The 20,794-nt window shown below is 43.5% G+C and overlaps 1 protein-coding gene across 1 annotated transcript in view; it reads left to right on the top strand.

Moving 5' to 3' along the window:
- Positions 1 to 2,024: 2,024 nt before the first annotated feature.
- CFAP58 (cilia and flagella associated protein 58) overlaps positions 2,025 to 20,794 on the top strand; it is a 117,950-nt gene continuing 99,180 nt past the window's right edge. The window contains exons 1-6 of the mRNA XM_062214771.1: positions 2,025 to 2,081; positions 7,112 to 7,393; positions 9,764 to 9,912; positions 13,643 to 13,799; positions 15,003 to 15,197; positions 18,727 to 18,864. Of these exons, the coding sequence (XP_062070755.1) occupies positions 2,073 to 2,081; positions 7,112 to 7,393; positions 9,764 to 9,912; positions 13,643 to 13,799; positions 15,003 to 15,197; positions 18,727 to 18,864 (930 nt within the window). The 5' untranslated portion in view covers positions 2,025 to 2,072. The remainder of the gene's footprint in view (positions 2,082 to 7,111; positions 7,394 to 9,763; positions 9,913 to 13,642; positions 13,800 to 15,002; positions 15,198 to 18,726; positions 18,865 to 20,794) is intronic.

Below are 20,794 nucleotides of genomic sequence, written 5' to 3'. Positions count from 1 at the left end.
GGTAGGGAACCTTGCAGAACATCGGCTTACGACCCTTTAGGAGATTCCTAGAACTCATGGAGATGCATAGGCCAATACATCATGCTATATGAGAGATGGGTGACAGGGGCCCCCTAGGTCTTTTTCTGTTGTTAGAGACCTTCGGGAAGGTTGTGGAGTCTCTCTGGGTCATGGTGACTCCAGAAACTGATGTTTTCAGGGTGTGATCAGATTTCCTGTAAACACTCAGAGCAGCCCAAATTATATTGCTTGCTTATCTCTACCATGTTTCTATGAGCTTGGCTCATCATTTGGTTCATCTCACCCCTCTGGTTCATCTGCCACTTTTCTGACTACCTTCATGCTCCATTACAACTCAGCCATATTTTCTTGGTTTGCCTACTGGATACATAGTCTCAGATCATGGATGAGATGTCATTGTATAGATGTCCATTTTCTTAAATAATCAGTGCAATGCACTTTCAATGAAACTTTCCCACGAGGAACTTGAGAAATATTTTAAAAGTTATTTGATAGCATTATAGTTCACGAATAGCCAAACAATTTTGGCATAGTACAAGGTGGTGGTTGGGTGGTGGGGAGGAAACTTGCCTTTCAATCAGAGTGACTGACTACAAAATTATAGTAATAATCTTGTGGTACTGGCACAGAAACAAGTTAGAGAGCTAAGAAATACCCATTTACATTTGGCACCTTTCCCAAACCATTTAGGAAAAATGGATTGTTTAATATAGGATGCTGGAAAAATAGCTCACTCCTTGGAGAGCAATGCAATAGGATCCCTATCTCACACCATATATAAAGGTGCGAATACAGATGGCCTGGAGAACAGAACATGAAAAAGTAAAACTATAAAGCTAAAAGAAGAAAATGATGGAGAATATTTTTATGCTTTGAGATTGAGAAAGACTCAATTATTTGTCCATAGGGACCACTGACAATGATGGCCATGGCTGCACTGTTTGTAGTACAGGAGTATCAGAGTCAATCTTGTTATCTAATGCAAATGACACTTGAGAAAAGGATGGAATGGGAGCCCCTGCACCTGCGTGAGAGACCTGGAAGAAGCTCCTGGCTCCTGGCTTAGGATGGGCGCAGCTCCGGCCGTTGCGGCCATCTGGGGAGTGAGCCAGCGCATGGAAGACCTCTCTCTCTATACCTCTCTCTGTCATTCTATTTGAATAAATCTTAAAAAAAAAAATAGACACCGAAGCACAATACCACAGAATGCCTATGTAGTTGAAGATGAGCGTTGGGGATCGAGGGAAAAAACAAAAGTCAGAGAGGGCTCTGTCCCTTTCATGAGTCAGAGTTTAAGGGCTTCAAATCTGTACCCCAAGTCCAAAGCAGGAGGAAGCGGAGGGAGTGTGGAAGCGAGAGGAGGGGAAGGCGTTGTGGAAGAGGCGTCCCAGACAGAAGGGAGATACTTGTGAGAGACTGCGTGGCTCCACACACATTTTCCCGGCGGGCGGCGTGTCTCGGGTTCTGCCCTCTGGTTTTCTCACCGCTGCCCTTGAACTTCATAGCCAGGGAAGGCAGGGGCTGTGTCTGCTCGCCCTTCTTTCCCCTCACGTCTCACGCAGTAGCTGCTTCGTAAGGCCGAATCCCCTTCCCTTCTCGTCACAAACCTCGTCCGGAACTCTCCCGTCCACGTTTGCTCCTCAGCGTTAGTCCCCGCTCTTCCTCCTGGGTTCCTCACCGTCCTTTTCCTCAGCGGCCTCTTCCCCTTCGCCCTCTCTGACTGGCGCGCACACCGTGGACTCCTCCCAGCCTCCCAGAGGCACCGCCCCCTCCGGGTTATATTTGCATATTCCCCTGAGGAACTCCGCTCCGGGGCCCCGCCTCCGAGCCCCCGCCCCTCTCCTACGTCCGCGCGCTCCCCCTAGTGGGCGTGGCAGTAGCCAGGCGACGGGAGGACGCGCCGAGCGCCGGATTCCGGCCCTGAGCCGGCCATGGGGATACCGTGTCGCCGTTTTAGACCCTGAGGAGAGAGCGCAGCCCCTTCTCCAGACTCCGGCCCGGTGTCTGCGATCTCCACAGCAGCCCCTGAGGCCGCCCCAGAGAGCGTCAAGATGGCCGAGGTCAGGAGTCGGCGCCCTTCCCTGTCGTTTCTCGCTCGACCCATCGTTCCTGTCACAGTGCCTTCATCAACAGCCTTTCTCTGCCTGCACCTTTACCTCCCCTGTCTTTCTCTGTTGGCCCTGGCCCTCTACCTCCCGTCCTGCCTTCAGCGGTGCGGACACACTCCGCACCCACTATTAAAGTGGGGCTCTGCCTAAAGCGGTAGGAAATTTTTGGAGTCCACAGACCCATGCCTGACGTGTTTTAGGCAGAAGGTGGTGTCACAAGAGAGAGGCACACAGAAATACCGACGATGTGTCACCTGACTGGCGGACCTGGAGAAGGCTTCTCACATGCCCAGACCCCCATTCACCGACTCTTGACCCCCCTGTCACACCCTGATCCTTATGCTGTCACGTGTCTTCAGGAAGGCCCTTCAGCCGCTGCCCTGTGTTGTCACTGACCCCTGTGTTAACATCTTGTAGCCTCTGTTTACTCCCCCATATTATAGCACACTGCGTCTTCAGCCTCACAGAGGGGAGACCTCTGGTCATTTCTAGGACCCTTCAGTGATCTCCTGCCTGCCCCTTAGCTCCCTCATTTATAATCTCAGCAGCCTCAGGTCCTTGTCATCGCTTGCCAGTCACAGCCTGCACCCACCATGGCCTTCCCCAAATCCTTCATCACCCATCAAAGCTCTTCTCCACTTCACCCATCACACAGTCACAGCCAGGACCAGACATGATTTGGTAACCTGGTGCAAAATAGAAGCACAGTGCCTCTTGTTAAAAAATTAAGACCTTTAATACTGGAGAGGTGAGCATTTAATGAAGGGTGGGGTCTTCTGAGCAGGAACCCTTTGCAACAGAGTAGGTCCCACACCCATTAAGCCAGGCCTTGTCGCTCCTCTCAGCACCATCATGCCCTCAGTCCCCTCTAACCGCTTCTCTTGTCCCCTCTTTACCATCTCCATCTCCATCATGTGCCATCTCCCGTATTTCCTGTCCGCCTTTGTACACTCCGTCTCCTTGTGGTCAACAACATCCTCCTTTCCTTGTCATAATATCTTTCAAACCCCCATCCTGCGCACTCTCTGGGTCCCACCCTTGCATTTCTGTCTGACATCCTTATTGCCGAGGCCACATTGCTCTGCCCATACGTCATTCACCTGTCTCTTTTCTTCCCAGTACACTCCTCTTGCAGCTTCCAGTTTGCCTTTATTTTCCATTATTTCCTTTTGAGAGTGTTTCTCCTCTTCTCTCCCACTAGTCATCTTGGTTTATTTCCTTCTTCTTCATTGTGCATACATAAGCCCCAAGTACCAATGCTGTGAACTAATTATTTCCCATTCCTTTCATTATTTCTTCTTGTTTTCCCCCCCCTCTTCTATTTTTCTTCTCACTGGACCTCAGCCAACTTTTCCATACCCCTCCTTTCGTGCTTCTCTGTTTCCATTCTGGCCCCATCACATTTTGCAGCTGTTTTCCGTGCCTGGCACATAGCAAATAATGGATAGGTGATGAATGAAGGAAGGAGTGTGGCAGGTTCTCTTTGATCACTTCATGTTGATACTATGCTTCGAAGATAGATACCATTATATGCTATAACAGTATAGACACCAACTGTTTATTGGTCACAAAGAAGAGATTATTTTTTCTTTACTCTTAGCATACTTTTTAATAATACTATGAAGAAGTTTATTTTGTTCATCAATTTTTCTTTCGAACTTTCCTTTCTTTGATGTTTTTCCATTCCTGTGCTAAGCGTCAGGTGTATAGGGAAAACCTGGTTTGCAAACAAATCATTAGACTGGTGATCAAGTGTTGACATTAATGCCAGTTGCAGGGATGGAACTGAGAACATTGTTGTGATAAATTTTTGTGTGTGCTCATGTTAGCATCAACAAGGGGGAAGAACAGAGCAGCGGCATCACCATATTTCCTTAATGTGAGTTTTTCCTTCTTCATGGAATTGCTACATTGTGGTCTTTGCAACGATCTGTTTTTAGTCAGGAAGAAAACCTCTACTGAATTTAAAATTCATACTAAAGTCATTACACGAAATGTTATGGATATGCTTGTGACTCCACATCTAATCTCCAAAGACTGGGTTATGTTTGCTTGTCATCTTTTGAGATTTATTAACAATACAAGTATTTTTGAAAATCAAAAATGTGTAGACTTTCTCCATATAGGCCAAGACAGAATTGTCAAAACTGAAGGTGAACTGGACTACTTACCCAAAGTATTCAAAGGGAACTGGCATTTTTCTTTATTTTGGGGATTAGAGGTGGTCTCAGTTTCTTTGATTAGCTATAGAATGTTGATGCCAAAGCCCTTTTTAGTGTAGAATATCAAAGCATAGGTTGCAAACATAAATAAGGCCCTGCAGATCTTAGCAGTCCTGTATGTGAAAGTCTTGAGTGATTCTTTATGGCTTTCAGAATAATGCATTCCATGTCCCTTGGAGTGCTAGTCAGTGCCCCCAGTCTATCCCTAACCTCCTAACCAGTCTTCTGCTACCTTCTCCCTGCTTTAGCTCTTATACTTTAGCTTGATTGGATGATTGCTAGGCCTTGAGCGTTTGCCTGAGCTTTGCCAGCTCAGCTCCTGGGAGTGTCCTTTCCCCTCATCCACCTGTAAAAATTCCACTTGTCCTTCTTGAGCCCACTCAAATGCTAATTCCTTCATGAAATTTGCTTTATTCTTGCCGCGGGGGGGGGGGGTAATTCTGTCTTCTTGTGGGTTATTATAGAGTTTTGAATTCATCTTGTGGCAGGGTCAAAATTCTATAATTCCATCATCTGCGTAATAAACCCCACCAGCTATTAAAGCACAAATTCCCAGTGGGGTAGCCTTCCTTCCTTCCTTCCTTCCTTCCTTCCTTCCTTCCTTCCTTCCTTCCTTCCTTCCTTCCTTTGTTTCTTTGAAATACAGAGCAATGAGGGATAGGGAGAGAGACACAGAGAGATCTTCCAGGTCTGAGCCAGGCTGAAGCCTAGAGCCAGGATCTACATCTGGGTCTCTCACATTGGTGGTGTAGGCCCAAGTACTTGGACATCCTCTGCTACTTTCTCAGGCATGTTGGCAGGAGTTTGGACTGGAAACAGAGTAGCAAGGACTCTAACCAGTGCTTCCATATGGGATGCTGGCTTTGCAGGTGGTGGCTTAACCTGCTGTACCACCCCAAGCTATTTTTTTCTTACCTTGGTATCTCCAGCAGAATCCACCATAGAACTTACATAAGGTAGATTTTCAGTATATATTTGCTGAGTTAATACCTTTATTAACTATAGCCATTCTTTTTATTATTGTGCTGTATCTAGCACGAAGTAGGTGTACACGTTTGCTGGAGCAGTCATGGCAAAATACCACAAACAAAGTGGCTTAAAACAGCAGAAATTTATTGCCTCCCAGTTCTGGAGGCTAAAAGTCCCAAACCTATAGGCAGGGCTGTACTCCCCCTGAGACTGAGTATAATCCTTCCTTGCCTCTTCCTGGCTACTGGTAGTGGTTGACAATCCTTAGCTTTTCTTGAATTGCAGTTGTATTCGTCCAAACTCTGCGTCCATCATCATCTCTGGGTTCAGATTTCTCCTTTTCACAAGGCAATCAGTCATACCGCGTGAGGACCCACCTACTCCAGTGTGACCTCACCTTAACTAATTATACATAATTACTATATTCCCAAATAAGATCACCATCATTGGTGCTAGAGCTAGGACTTCAACATCTTTTATGGGGAACACAGTAGGGAAATAAGAGTTCCAATGTATCTCCCTAAATGTCCTCAACTGCTAGGGCTGGGCCAGGCCCAAAGCAAGGACCCAGGAACTCAGTCCAGTTCTTCCACATGGGTGGCAGGAGCCCAATTAGTTGAACCATCACCACTGCCCCCCAGAGTCTGCATTGGCAGGAGGCTGGAGCTGGGAATTGAATCCAGTCACTCCAATAGGCCCTAGTTTTTTAAGGGACAGAAATGGTTAGAAAAACAGTCCATATTTCAGATTGGTTTCACTGTGAGTGTGATTTAATAGTATCTGTGCCAAGATCTCTGCACATCTGACTTCAACATGCCATGACTCCCTTCGGCAGTCCTCAGGAAAGTAAGCAGTACCCAGTGAAAATAGACCAGGGTTTGGAATAATCTTTTTTTTTTTTTTTAAGATTTATTTATTTATTTGAAAGGCAGAGTTACAGAGGGGTAGAGGCAGAGAGAGTGAAGGAGGGAGAGGTCTTCCATCTGCTGGTTCACTTCCCAAATGGCCTCAATGGTTGGAACTGAGCTGATCCAAAGCCAGGAGCCAGGAGATTTTTCCAGGTCTCTCATGTGGATGCAGGGGCCCAAGGACTTGGGCCATCCTCCACTGCTTTCCTAGGCCATAGCAGAGAGCTGTATCAGAAGTGGAGTAGCCAGGGCTCAAACCAGCGCACATACAGGATGCCAGCACTGAAGGTGGCAGCTTTACCTGTTATGCCACACACTGGCCCCCAGAATCTTAACAGCTACTAAAATTCATTAAATACTGACTCTTTGCCAGGTATTTGGCTAAGTGTTTAACATCAACACTATTTAATCTAATCCTACATCATGTAGTAGGGAATATTATTATCTTAATGCATATATATTCTACATATATATTTTTAATACATATGTTGTATGTATAGATAATGTATATATATAGTGGGTGTATATTTACACACACACATGGGGATACTTCAAAAAGTTCATGGGGAGTGGAATTAAAAGGTAAATTTATTTTGGTGAAAATTTTATGAAATCCATGCATGGTTTTTTTCATAATACTCATTTCCATGAATGTTTTGAAGACCCCCTGTACACACACACACACACACACACAATCTATGTACCTGTCTATGTATAAATGCATCAGAGCATAAACAAGACCACTTCCTGTCATGTAATGTTAGTTTTTCTGCTTGTTAATAGCTTTTATTTTGCATGTATACAGGTCTTTCCTTCAGAGGTGGTAGCAATGTTTCCTTGTAAATGTTGCAATGCTGATTCCCATCTTTGATCTTCTATGCAGGATAAGGGTGAAAAGCTAGTGCTGGAAGAAACTGCATTTGAGGAAATTGAAAGAGATTTTCAGGTGGTTCTTGGTGAACTCTCAGGAGATAAAAGTCTGGAAAAATTTAGGATTGAATATGAGAAACTTCATGCCATCCTGAAAAAGTCTTACGACAATGAGAAGCGTCTGATGGCCAAATGCAGAGAGCTAAATGCAGAGATTGTGGTTAATTCTGCGAAGGTCGCCACTGCCCTGAAGGTCTCACAGGATGATCAGACCACCATTGCATACTTGAAGAAGGTCAGTGGTCCAGAGAGCTCGAGCCTGCCCTTAAAATATCCCAGCTCTAGGCTGCTGGTCAAAGAGTAGCTGGGTAAAAAATTTACATGATTTAAACTTTCATTAAGCCAGGGAATAATGCTCTTTTTCAAAGAAAGTAATTCTCCAGGGTGAATTTCGCCATGTGGAAAATACTGGAGGGCCTTACTGCTTGATTTCTGGAGAATAATGGGTTAGCAAAAAGACTTAGAGATAAGTAAATGCAGTATTAGGAATGTCAGTACTTCTTGTTTATTGCAAGATGAGCAATTAAATATCTCATGATGACAGCTTGTTAAAGATATTTTCCCATTTCTACTTTTCCTCTTTCTGGAGTAGAGATTATCTTGAGAATTCCAAATGTGATGTCCTTGACCTTCCCCATATCCCCTTGCTTCTCATTTGATCCACCCAATTCCTCATGATAGGAGAGTGGGGATTCAATCCCGGGGGATATGGAGGAAGTGTTGCTTTATTTTCTGCTGTATTTTTTCATCCTCAAGTATGTTATACCATTTTGAAGATAAAACATAAATGTTCCTTGTTGATCTTAGGGTGATAAGAGATCAAGACATATTCATTTACAACACCTTAGTTATATGAAATAATTTATAATTTTTTTGGATCATTCTCTTGATATCATGCAACTAGATGTCATCCAATTCAAACTAATTTCCAAGACCAGTACAAAGTAAGCCTTACCTGGTTTTTTGAGTTTTTTTTTTTTACTCTATTGTAATTTTCTTCATCTCCTTCCTGAAAAACCAATATAAGAAGGCTTTTATTTATTTTATGATGAGAAAAATCAATTTTCATTGTATGTTTACAATGGAAATGGGAGTCATGAATTGATTATCATGTATTTGGTAAAGTTGATTTGGATAAAACTTTATGAAATCATTTAAATATCCTTCATTTGCTTTGCCAGAATGGGATTGCTACATAAGAACATATCCTAGAAATTGACATTTTGTTTTTAGTCACTACATTATGTGCTGTGGTTACTCAAGAGTTGTTTCTTCAATATAATAGCAAGCATGAATTTATTAAATTAAGTTAAATACTCTCATTCACTCATTTTATTTCTTGACAACATGAAAGTGGAATATTTTCACTTAAGGCTTATAGGTCCTTCTCTGTCTAAACGGCTGGCACTCCACTTGACAATATTTTGCAGGAAAGTTAAGTGGTGAGGTAAAATTCAATGCTGGTGCAATGCCCTGTCCTTTGCTCTGCTACTCCAGAGGCTGTAATTCACTTTTAAGTTCTTATGTTAATACTTGACATTGCTTCTCATAGCAATAGGGAAGCCAAGCCTGTATAAAGCATTGTTTCCATTCTCTGCTATGGGTTTTATTTCTCCCCTAAAAGCATTTGAGATGAGAAGGCATGGGTCTGGGTTTCCAGAAATTGGAATTAGCAAAGTTTTTTTTTTTTTTTTTTTTTAATTTTTGACAGGCAGAGTGGACAGTGAGAGAGAGACAGAGAGAAAGGTCTTCCTTCTGCCGTTGGTTCACCCTCCAATGGCCGCCGCGGTAGCGCGCTGCGGCCGGCGCATCGTGCTGATCCGATGGCAGGAGCCAGGTGTTTATCCTGGTCTCCCATGGGGTGCAGGGCCCAAGCACTTGGGCCATCCTCCACTGCGCTCCCTGGCCACAGCAGAGAGCTGGCTTGGAAGAGGGGCAACCGGGACAGGATCGGTGCCCCGACCGGGACTAGAACCCGGTGTGCCGGCGTCACAAGGCGGAGGATTAGCCTAGTGAGCCGCGGCGCCGGCCGGAATTACCAAAGTTTTTGTGTACAATTAGGTCACAGGGAAGAACAGCGTCACTCTGGGTTGTTCTAAAGATAACTTTGCCATCCAGAATCTCACTTGGGATTGAGGACAAAATATATTTTCTATATGTAAATCTACCAAGAGATTCAATTTAATCTACCAGTTTAGGATTTGGATCTATGACCATTCTTCATGTGATAAAGTTTTCTTTGGGTAGGTATTTGGACTTGGAAAGCATATAAAATTTCAGTTTTAATTTTGTAACCCTGCCAACATCTTTATGTCAGAAACAATCCCCTTAGAGTAGCCCTGGTAGTGTGTGAGTCTTGTAGCCACCCTCACCTACCCAAGGAAATATGTGCTTTGCTCGTCCCCCTCTTTCCTAGTGCTGCTCACTGTTGACTAGCTCATGCTGGACAGTAAGTCAGGACAAACTCATGCACAATGTGTAACATATAACACATAACATTCTTTCCCCATAAATGACTACTACACTGTAGTACTTTATTTGCTAGCTTATCATGCACCTGGAACCCAGTTTGGTTTTTCTCACTGATATCCCATGGCCCATCTAGGAAGTTGAAAAGGCCTGGAAGATGGTGGACTCAGCCTATGATAAGGAGCAGAAGGCGGAGGAGACGATTCTTGCCCTGAAAGAGGAAATAGTGAACATGACCAAACTAGTCGAGCAAGGGTCTGGACTGACATTGGACCAAGATAGCAAGTAGGTCACTGCCTTTTTGATGTCCATTGAACTTGCTTTTGTGGAGACCTTCTTCAATAGACAGCCTGGGGCTTGCTGGTGTCTTCTTGAATATTCTCTGTGATACAAGACAATTACTATATATCAATGAAAAAAATTTACTTGATTCAAAAAAAAAACAAATATAAAAAACCAACCAAAATCCAATTCTCCTTTGATGGCTTTCCACAGATGGCTTTCTTTTCCAATTTTTATTGATTTTATTTATGAGAGAGAGGGAGAGGGGAGAGGGGAGAGGGGAGAGGGGAGAGGGGAGAGGGAGAGGATCTTTTATCTGCTGGTTTACTCTTTAACACTTGCAACAGCCAGAGCTGGACAAGGCTGATGTCAAGAGTCAGGAACTCAATGCAGGTTTCCAACATGGAAGGCAGGACCCAACTACTTTGAGCCTGTTGCTTCCTAGGGTGAGCAATAGCAGGAGGCAGGAACAGAGCTTGGACTCAAAGGCAGGTACTCTGACATGGGATGCAGTTGTCTCAAGCGGTATCTTAACTAAACACCTGCCCCTGTTTCATACTCCTTTTCTCCACACACAGAATTTCTTATTTGTGGTTGTATTAAACTTATGGCTCTATAAAAGTCATTACTATAATTTTAAAGTGAGCAAATTTATATTTCTCTCAAACCATATAGAACAGAACTGGCTATCCTAGAGTCCCAGCTTTTCTCATTTGCATGTCATGATTAATTTCCTCAACACCTTCACCATGCCCTCAAGTTCTAGACCAGAAATCAGAATTACTTGGGGCCAGTGCTGTGGAACAGTGGGTTAAGCAGCAGCCTGCTGTGCTGGCATCCCATATGGGCACTGGTTCGAGTCCTGGCTGCTCCACTTCCAATGAAAGTGGAGCTCTCTCTGTCTCTGTCTCTCCTCTCTCTCTGTAACTCTACCTTTCAAATAAATAAGTAAATCTTAAAACAACAACAACAACAACAGGGTTGCTCTTCACCCTGCCACTCCTTCCTCCCTGAAAGCTTTGTCTTGCTGCTTTGATCTTCCCAGCATCACCTTTCCCTCCATCTCACCACCAGCACCTCTGCCTTGGTTCATGCCCCCCGTTGTCTGCTGCACTTGGCTGTAGCCTTCTGGTTGGTCTCCCTGTCTACAGGAAGACTTTTCCCTCTTTATTTCATCAAGGCTACCAGATTTATGCTTCTGAAATGTGTATGCCCCTATCCCCAGCATTAGCATGTTTGATAGCCACCATAACCAAAGGAGAAGACCCAGCTCCCCAGGAATGTTGTATGGGTCCCTTGATAAATCTGCCCCAGTTGGGCTCTTCTAGCCTCATGTGCAGCCACACCATGTTGCTCATGCCTCTGTGCCTTTGCACACTCTGCTTCCTATGTGTGGAATGCCTCTTCTTCCATTCTTCCCGTGGTAAACTCCTGTTCTTCCTTCAAGACCTATCTCAAGCACCGTCTTAACTTCATCACCATCAACATCTCTATTCCAGCCCCCTCTCCACCTCAAGACCCTAGTGGCTAGGCTAGAAGAATCAATATGTTCTCTATTTCCATAGGATCCAGCATGTGTTTCCAGTATGGCGCTGATCATGTTATGCCAAAATCATTTATTGATATGCTTCTCTACTCATTAGGCTGCGAACTTCCTGGAGGAAGACAACTTAATTTCCCCTTCAGGAGTCTGGCCCAGGGTAGAGCACGCACAACATCACATCAGTTAATGAGTCAGGAGTGAGCATACATTTCCATGGGCATCTTCAACCAATTATAAGTGTTCTCTCAGTTTCTTATGCCTTCCCAATTCATTGATCCAGTGTTGATATATCTAAGCATAGCTGTTGAGGGAGGGACTAGGAAAAACAAAGAGAAGATGGGATCCCTATAGTGATGGACCCTATCTTCTTCTTGACAAAGTCAAGCATATTCAGAGCCAGTACTGAAGAGCAGTGCAAGGGAATAGATTCACATAGGATGAGTTTTTTTTTTTTTTTAATTGGAAGAGATTGAGGAGGGGAACTATAGTGACTGTTCAGCCCAGAATTTTATCTGCAGTCACGTGCTCAGATGTTCCTCCTCATAGCAACCTTGAAATTTGAGGTTTTATTGCTGGAGAAGAGTTTAAGTGCAGATGTGAAGGTTCTTAATTGAAACTTTATGTTAAATCAAAGGTGCTGGCAAATAAACATTGTCAAATCCCCATTTTTTAAAAAAAAGTTTTATTTTTTGAAAAAGAGAGAGAGAGGCCGGCACTGTGGCTCGCTTGGCTAATCCTCCACCTGCGGTGCCGGCACCCTGGGTTCTAGTCCCGGTTGGGATGCTGAATTCTGTCCTGGTTGTTTCTCTTCCAGTCCAGCTCTCTGCTGTGGCCCGGGAAGGCAGTGGAGGATGGCCCAAGTGCTTGGGCCCTGCACCCGCATGGGAGACCAGGAGGAAGTACCTCGCTCCTGGCTTTGGATCAGCGCAGTGCGCCAGCTGTGGCAGCCATTTTGGGGGTGAACCAACAGAAAAAGGAAGACCTTTCTCTCTGTCTCTCTCTCTCTCTTTCACTGTCTAACTCTGCCTGTCCAAAAAAAGAGAGAGAGAGTGATATCTTCCATCTGCTGGTTTACTCTTCAAATTTCCACAACGGCTAGGCCAAAACCAGGATCCTGGAACTCCTTTTCTGGTCTCCCAGTGGGTGAGAGGGGCCTGAGCAGTTGGGCCATCTTCTGCTGCTTTCCCAGGCACATTAGCAGGCAGCAGTAGAGCAGCCTGGTCTCCATCCAGGGCTCGTATGGGATGCTAGTGTCACAGGTGGTTACTTAACCCTCTGCACCAGGACTTTGGCCTCCTTGTTCTGATTGGTCATTTGATGACTGTCAGCTGCAAGTCCTCAGGGCATGTTCTTTGCTGTGTCAGCTCTGAGAGCTGCCTTGATCCAGATTCATTCTGCTGCTGATGTCATAGCTGTCTCAGCTCTTCCCTTCTGCAGGCTCAAATTCTGCAGAAAGTCATGCCAGATGGTGTGGAATCGGTTTTTGAAATGCAGAGGTACCTGGTTTACAATTCAAATCAATGAACGTTATCACATACTCTCCAAAAACCAACATCCTGAATGATTTTCCAAATTTTGTTCTTGGGAACATTTTATTTGGGCCTCATCCCTTTGGGAAAAACTATTCTCCTTGGGTGAATGGATAGAAAAGTGGTGATGCATACTATTTGCTTACAATTATGTTTCATGTTAGACTTTATGACTGTGATTATAGCCCTCCAGTGGATATGTAAAACAAATAATGTCTTGAATTGGTATCTCTTTAGGGTTAATTACAAGAATTGACAATAGCAATACAGTCTTAGCAACAAACTTGAATAATACAAAGGTGTGGAAAGTATGATCTCCCAAGTTTTCCACCTCAAATTCCTCAGAGATAGCCAGTTACCTGATTGGAGTTGTTTTTCTAGCCTCCTGTTAAAATGCCCATTAAACATACATGCACACAAGACACACAAATAGGTACTGTTTATTTCTTTAAAAATGAAGAAGAGACTATATTGTGCATATTATTATTGGCATTTCTTATTTTTCAGTTAACAACTCCTGTTTCAGGGCATAAGGATCTTTCTCTTTAACGACTAAATAAACAGTGTTCATTGTTGACTTGGAAGAGGAGCTCAGGGGGTGATCTGAAGGGCCTGTGAGCAGATGGCCACTTAGCCTGACTCCTGTATTCTTCCTTTTCAGTATCCGAGATTTACTGAAATTCAAAGAAGAAGTGACAAAAGAGCGAGACCAGCTCTTGTCAGAAGTGGTGAAATTACGAGAGTCCTTAGCTCAGACCACTGGGCAGCAGCAGGAAACAGAGAGATCCAAAGAAGAGGCAGAGCAAGTCATCAGTCAGGTGCGTTCTGCCCCGCAGGGCAAGATAAAGGACTGTGGAGGGATTCCCAGTGCTTTTCCTGTCTCTCTTCCCATCTTGTTCTTCCCTTGTGCCCAAATGGAGCATCTTCTGCTCTGCTTCTTTCTCTGGTTGATTCCTGTGAGAACGGTCTTACTTGAGTCATTTTTTTCTCCACTTCCACTGTCTCAGAAGTCAGGAAAGCAGGGATTCCCTGCTTAGAATTCTGGGTCAAGCAGCTGTGCCCTGTGAAGGCCAAGGTTCCAGCATCTAAAAGTGCTGGAGAGGAGTTCCTTTGGCCCTTCAGTTAGAAAAACCACCTAACCAAATCCTTTTGGACAGTTTTATATAAAGCCAGAAATAAATTAGATAGTACACACTGTGCAGTTTCCAGGAGAGTAACACAAGACTTCTTTTAGTGTGAAAAAGACTTTAATAGAATTTGGACACCAAGGTGAAACTACTGTGCTTTGTTTAGCAATGTCCAGGACAATGTGAAACACAGTTTCATGTTTAAGGTAGCCAACCACACTTTTTAGAAGCCTCTAATGGTGGAGAACTGGATGAAATTTTTCCAGGTATAATGTCGTTAGGATTCTGGGCCTGCATATTTAGTTGATTTTTTTTTATTTGACAGATAGAGTTAGACAGTGAGAGAGAGAGACAGAGAGAAAGGTCTTCCTTTCATTGGTTCACCCCCCAAATGGCCGCTATAGTCAGAGCTACGCTGATCCAAATCCAGGAGCCAGGTGCTTCTCCCTGGTCTCCCATGCGGGTGCAGGGGCCAAGCACTTGGGCCATCCTCCACTGCCTTCCCAGGCCACAGCAGAGAGCTGGACTGGAAGAGGAGCAACTGGGACTAGAACCTGGTGCCTATATGGGATGCTGGGGCCGCAGGTGGAGGATTAGCCAAGTGAGCCATGGTGCTGGCCCGAAGTTGATTTTTTTAATAATCTATTGTGGATATGTTGGCTACCATTAGGGTAGGCATTTGGTGTCAAGGCCCTGAAAAATAATTTAGAATATTCCTGACAAATGTGAATATTGGGGCTCAAGGATGATGGTTCTACAGGGGAAAATGATACTGTAAAGTGACTGCCCTGGAAATCACAGGCCTGAGAGGTTGGGGCACAGGGGCTTGGCTGGTTGAGATCTGCCATGGCAAGGGGTCATTCCCATCTCTCCTCTCCTTTCTGTATCCTTTAGTTTCAACAAGAAATCCAGCAACGTCAGAATGAAGCTTCACGGGAGTCGCGGAAGAAGGAGAAACTAGAGAAAGAGCTCAAGCAGATTCAGTTGGATATGGACAGCAGGCAGACAGAGATCAAGGCCCTGCAGCAGTATGTGCAGAAGAGCAAGGAGGAACTTCAGAAACTGGAGCAGCAGCTGAAGGAGCAGAAGGTGAGCTGGGGTGGGCTGTACCAGGGGCCCCTGGAAAACCAAGGAAACACAGTAAGAGTTCCTTTGTTCACAGTCTGCTGGTGCATTTTGAATTTTTGTGGACATCCCTTCACTACTGGTGATGGTAACAAAACAGTTAACACTGTAAGTTGATTTTTGTGCTCATCCTGGGTAGTTACACCCTCTTTCCACCCTAGTTCCAAAGGGTTAATTAACTTCCTCTTAGCTTTTTATTACTGTATAATATATACATAAAAAATATGTGTCACAAGCATGTAGCTTGCTGAATTTTCATCATTTGAACACATCTTGGTTACCTGTACCCATCCCAAGAAACAGAAGAACAATGAGAGCATCCCAGAAACCCTTTGAAGCCCCTCCAAGTCATTGTGTCCTCCAAAAGACCATCTCTATCCTGAATTCTAAGCGGAGCTCAGTTTTACCTGCTTTTTTACTTCACAGAAATGAAATATTATAGGACATACTTTTTAATGTATACCTTCTGTTGCATTCTGTTTGGGATATTCATTCATGTTGTTGCCATTTAGTTGTAGACCTATAATGTCCAATATGGTTGCCAGTAGCTACATGTGGCTGTTTAAATCGAATTCATTAAAATTAAGTGAAAGTAGAAGTTCCTTTCCCCATTTGCACTGGCACAATTTCAGATGCTCAGTTCCCATATATGGCTGGTGAATACCATATCATTACAGGTAGAGAACATTTGCACCATTGCAGAAAGTACTACTGGACAGAGCTCAGTACACCATTACCTCTCAGTGCTGTATCATATTCCATGATATGCATATAACATGGTTTATTTTTAATTTAAAATTATATTATTTGGTTGAGGAGCAAAGAGACAGGGTGAGCTCTCCCTCTCCCTTCTTTTGGTTCAGTCTCCAAATGCCCACATCAGCTGAGGCTCAGCCAGGCTGAAGCCCAGAGCCTCTCACTTGGTTGTCAGGAACTCAACTACTTGAGCCATCACCACTGCCTCCCAGGGTGTACCTTAGCAGGAAGCTGGAGTTGGAAGCTGGAGCTGGGATGCAAACCCAGGCATTCTGATAGGAGCTGTGTAAGGAAAAGAATGCAGATTGGTGCCTCCTCACACGGGGCACCAAATGTGAGAAAAAAGATTGCAGAACAGAGACAGGAAACAGAATACGAACTCACAGCCAGACCGAATTAATTCAGAGAAAATCAATCTGCAGAGGTGGGTGACCAACTACTAGAGTGCACACAGACCAAAAGAACACATGGCAGAGGGCCCAGACCCCAGCAGGCTGGGCCTTTTTATATCCTAGGTGGACTGGGAGTCGGGGTGGGGCACAGAAGGTAGAGCTTCTCCATACTGGTTCTTCAGGTTTGTCCCACTGGCTTCCAAACCTGGGGAAGAATGCAGAGGATGGGGTGGGGAACACTACAGGGTGTGAGATGGAACTGGTCTCTTGAAAGAAGGCAGGGGTAACAAGAACCTGAAGTGGCTGAGGCTTACGTCCTCGTTCCATCAGGATGCAGGTGTCCCAGGTGGTATCTTAATCACTATGCCAAACATCCTTTCTCATAATTTATTGTTTTTAAATTTTTAATTGATTTATTTTTAAAGATTTATTCATTTATTTGAGAATCAGAGTTACACAGAGAGAGGAGAGGCAGAGAGGGAGAGAGGTCTTCCATCTGCTGGTTCACTCCTCAACTGGTTGTAACGGCTGGAGCTGTAGTGATCTGAAGCCAGGAGCCAGGAGCCTCTTCTGGGTCTCCCAAGTGGGCGCAGAGGTCCAAGGATTTGGATCTCTACTGCTTCCCCAGGCCACAGCAGAGAGCTGGATGGGAAGTGCAGCAGCCAGGATTCAGACCAGTGCCCATATGGGATGTGGGCACTGCAGGTGGTGGCTTTATCTGCTACACCACAGCACCAGCCTCATAATTTATTGTTAATTTTCAACTTTAGGAAACCATGCTCAGTTTTTATGCATTTTTATTATGGCACTATTTTTAACATTTTCCCTATTATAATGATTTAAGTTAGCACAAATATTAGTAATTCTATTGTCTTCTCATTTCTTAAAGAAGCAATTCATATAATTGCGAAATCTTTTTTTAAATGATTTATTTGAAAGGCAGAGTTATAGAGAGAGAGGGAGAGACAGAGACAGAGAGAGAGAGAGAGAGAAAGAGAGAGAGAGAGAGAGAGAGAGAGAGAGATCATCCATCTATTGGTTCACTCCCCAGATGGCCACAACAGGCGGGGCTGGGCCAAGCCGAAACCCGGAGCCTGGAGCTTCTTTCAGGTCTCCCACATGTGTGCCGGGGCCCAAGCCCTTGGGCCATCTTCTGACACTTTCCCAGGCATATTAGTGGGGAACTGGACTTTAAGTAGAGCAGCCAGGACCAGAACCAGTGCCTATATGAGATGCCAGTGCTGTAGACCAAAGCTTAACCCCACTGTGCCACAGTACTAGCCCTAAAATCTTTTCTTAAAAATATTTTCTCTCTGGGTGTTAGCTCCAAAGAATTAGCAAGTCATTCAGTATTTTTCTACTTTTAAAACATAGATATTAGAATGCATGTCTTTGCCAGTTGCTTTATTCATTTTATATAAAGCCAAAAGTCAAATGGGTAATACAGAGTGTGCAGTCTCCAAAAGAAAAATGTGAGATGTCTCTGAACATGAAATTTGAAAGGCTTTTGAGTATCAGAATAAAACTATAGTGCTTTACTTAGCAATATACAAGACTCCTGTAAGACACAATCGCATATTTAGCATAGCTGATTACATTTTATTTAGTCCCTATTGATGGGAAATAGGATGAATTCTTTCCATGCTTGAATTTTGCATGCATGGGAGTTATATTTTTGAATTAAGTACCCAAACCATTCTCTCTGCTCACTTTCTATCTCCTGCTCCTAATATTCCCCCAATAGAAATGACCTCCAAGGTAAAATTCTTTGTTTCTATAAAACCATGTCTGCTCACGACATTCATGGTAGGGAAGAGGAAAATCTAGCAGATAGAAGTCACTCCACTGCTATTGCATGGTTTCGACTTCAGTTGGGTTAAAGGGGCTTGCCTCTGTGTTGGTGTTAGAGGATGGTTCTGTTCATGGAAATGTTGTAGGCATGTTAATGCAAGACTTGCTTCTGAAGATGTAGCTTATAAAACCAGTTTGAATCTCTAGCTCATTTGCAATGATTATAGCAATTGTTGCATACGCAAAGCCTGCCAAATGGCAAACAGGCATTAAAATATTTATCCACCACCTGCGAACAAGACTTCCCAAGGCTCTCAGAAAAAAAATTACGCTCACTGTGTTGTTCATTAGAAGGCACCGTTCTCCTCAGCCATTTAACATTCATCATATTTGAGTGTGTGAGAGCTTTCCGTAGGGAAAAAGAACAATTTCTACAAAGACAGAAAAGTGTGGTGGCTGTTATCTTCCCAGGAGGCATGGGGGCCTCCTGTGTGTGTATGCAGATACTGTAATCAGATTAAAAAGCATTAACCAGCCTGTTCCACACCTTTCAGATATTGAATGAGAGAGCTGCAAAGGAACTCGAGCAGTTTCAGATGAGAAATTTGAAGCTTCAGCAAGAGAACGAACAGCACAGTTTGGTTTGTGAGCAGTTAACCCAGGAAAACCAGCAGAAGGCGTTGGAGCTCAAAGTAAACCCCAAGTGAAATGCCTGTCCCCTAGTACTTCCTTTCTCATTGCTTACGAACACAGGTTTGCCTTTGTGGTTGCCTGGATAACCCGTGTTAGCTCCACTGGAGCCTTGGGCCATCAGAGGCAGGTGTGAGCCTACAGTGATTGCTTTAGGCCTGGAAGCAGACAGTTTGATAACTTTCGTTCTTAGGAAATCATGAACCTGATTATTGATCATATGATTATGCAAATATGTTCCAAAGCAAGAACTGATGTTCATCTCTGTAACTAACCTTGCAAGTAACCCACTTGCCCGGAGCTGGAAACCATTCATGTGCATGAGTAGCAAAGAATTCAGATATGTTTCACTACATATACAGAGAAGGTGGGGTGGCAGGACTCGGGGGACGGATTGATACCGATGGATATTTACACTCAGGGTTATAGAGTCATGATTTTTCTACTATCCAAATTTATTTCAAGAAAGGATTCCATTCTCCTTTCTGTTCTCATTGGAGAGTGTTGCAAATTAAGTTTGAGTAACAATTTTATACTTATTATGTGTATTGGATATATACTGTGTGCCTACATGACTAACTGAATAATTTTGTGTTTATCAGTTTAATTTGGAAACAACCCACATCCTTTAGTTCAGTTATGTTATAATACTGGGCATAAAAGGAGTAGCCTATCGAGACTACATGGATTTGAACAGTGAACCATAACTTTTTTGTGTGTTACAATCTCCTGAGGATCTGATAAACACACATGTCCACATGCATGCACACACTTATTTGTACCTCTTGCTTCTTGTTTTGAATTCATCTTGGAAATAGAATTTTCTCAGATGTTTCTGAAGTCCAACCCTGGGGCCTGGGTTAATAATCATTGCACTCAAACATTTTAGAACTGAAAGGGACCTTAAAGTCAACCACCTTGAACTCTATAGGGCCTCAGCCTGAGGAATTTTTAAAGCAGTCCATGATGGATTGACTCAAAACCATTTTTTATGAGAATGCAGTAAGTTGAAGCAGAAGTGAAATGACTCCTTAAGTCAGAATAATATATTAGCCCCTAACGTGAAATTAAAGTAAAAATACTTATGTCATGAATTCTTGCCTTTGTTAACATGATGGGGGCATCTTGAAGATGGACCATGTCTGTTAGATTCTCAGCCCAGTAGGTTTTGGCCTCTGGCAGTAACCTGAGGCTAACATGCACAGCTAATTTCAGGTCTCTTCCTCATGGTCAGGAGTTGAGATAATTGCCAACCTTTGTTTGCAGAAGACTCTCCAGCTGCTTTTCCAGTCATTTCTAAGGCTCACATTTTTAAAAAAGTGATTTAATTAATGTGTAAAGCCATATAGGTTGAAGTTCAAACACCTGATGAATATCTGGTACTATTCTTTTCTAGGATAATTTTGGGGGTACCTTTTGCCATTATGAGGACTTGCCTCTTCCTATTGCATTGTCCACCTGTCCATCTGTACATCCATCCACTAACACACTTTGAGAAAGGAAGACCCCTTCTCTAGTGGATGCAGTTGGGCTACAGTGACTTCATGGCTCCAAAAGAGTGTTTGAATATTTTATAGCATGTTCATAACCTTCTCAGAGAGATCAGTTTTTAAGTTCATGAAAACTGTTCATTGAATACAATGTTTCTATAAAATTCATGTTTATGATATTTGCGATTCAGTAATTTTATTTTGCTTGATACCACAATTTATGGTACCTTAAGACACCAAATTTTATCATCTTTTCATTATTTTTAGCTTGTGTAGATACAAATTTTATTCAGAGAATATTTTCTCAATTTCTTTCAAAATCAGTGTTATGTTTTGATTTAATCACATAGAACAACCTTACACTGACATAGGAAGAATTTCCTTCTATTGATTCTGAGTTTGCCATCATTCAATCACTGGTTCTTTATTTACTCAGTGTCCT

This window comes from Lepus europaeus, chromosome 17, assembly GCF_033115175.1.
Source record: "Lepus europaeus isolate LE1 chromosome 17, mLepTim1.pri, whole genome shotgun sequence".
NCBI classification, from domain to species: Eukaryota; Metazoa; Chordata; class Mammalia; order Lagomorpha; family Leporidae; genus Lepus; species Lepus europaeus.
This window is presented reverse-complemented; position numbering and strand designations above follow the sequence as displayed.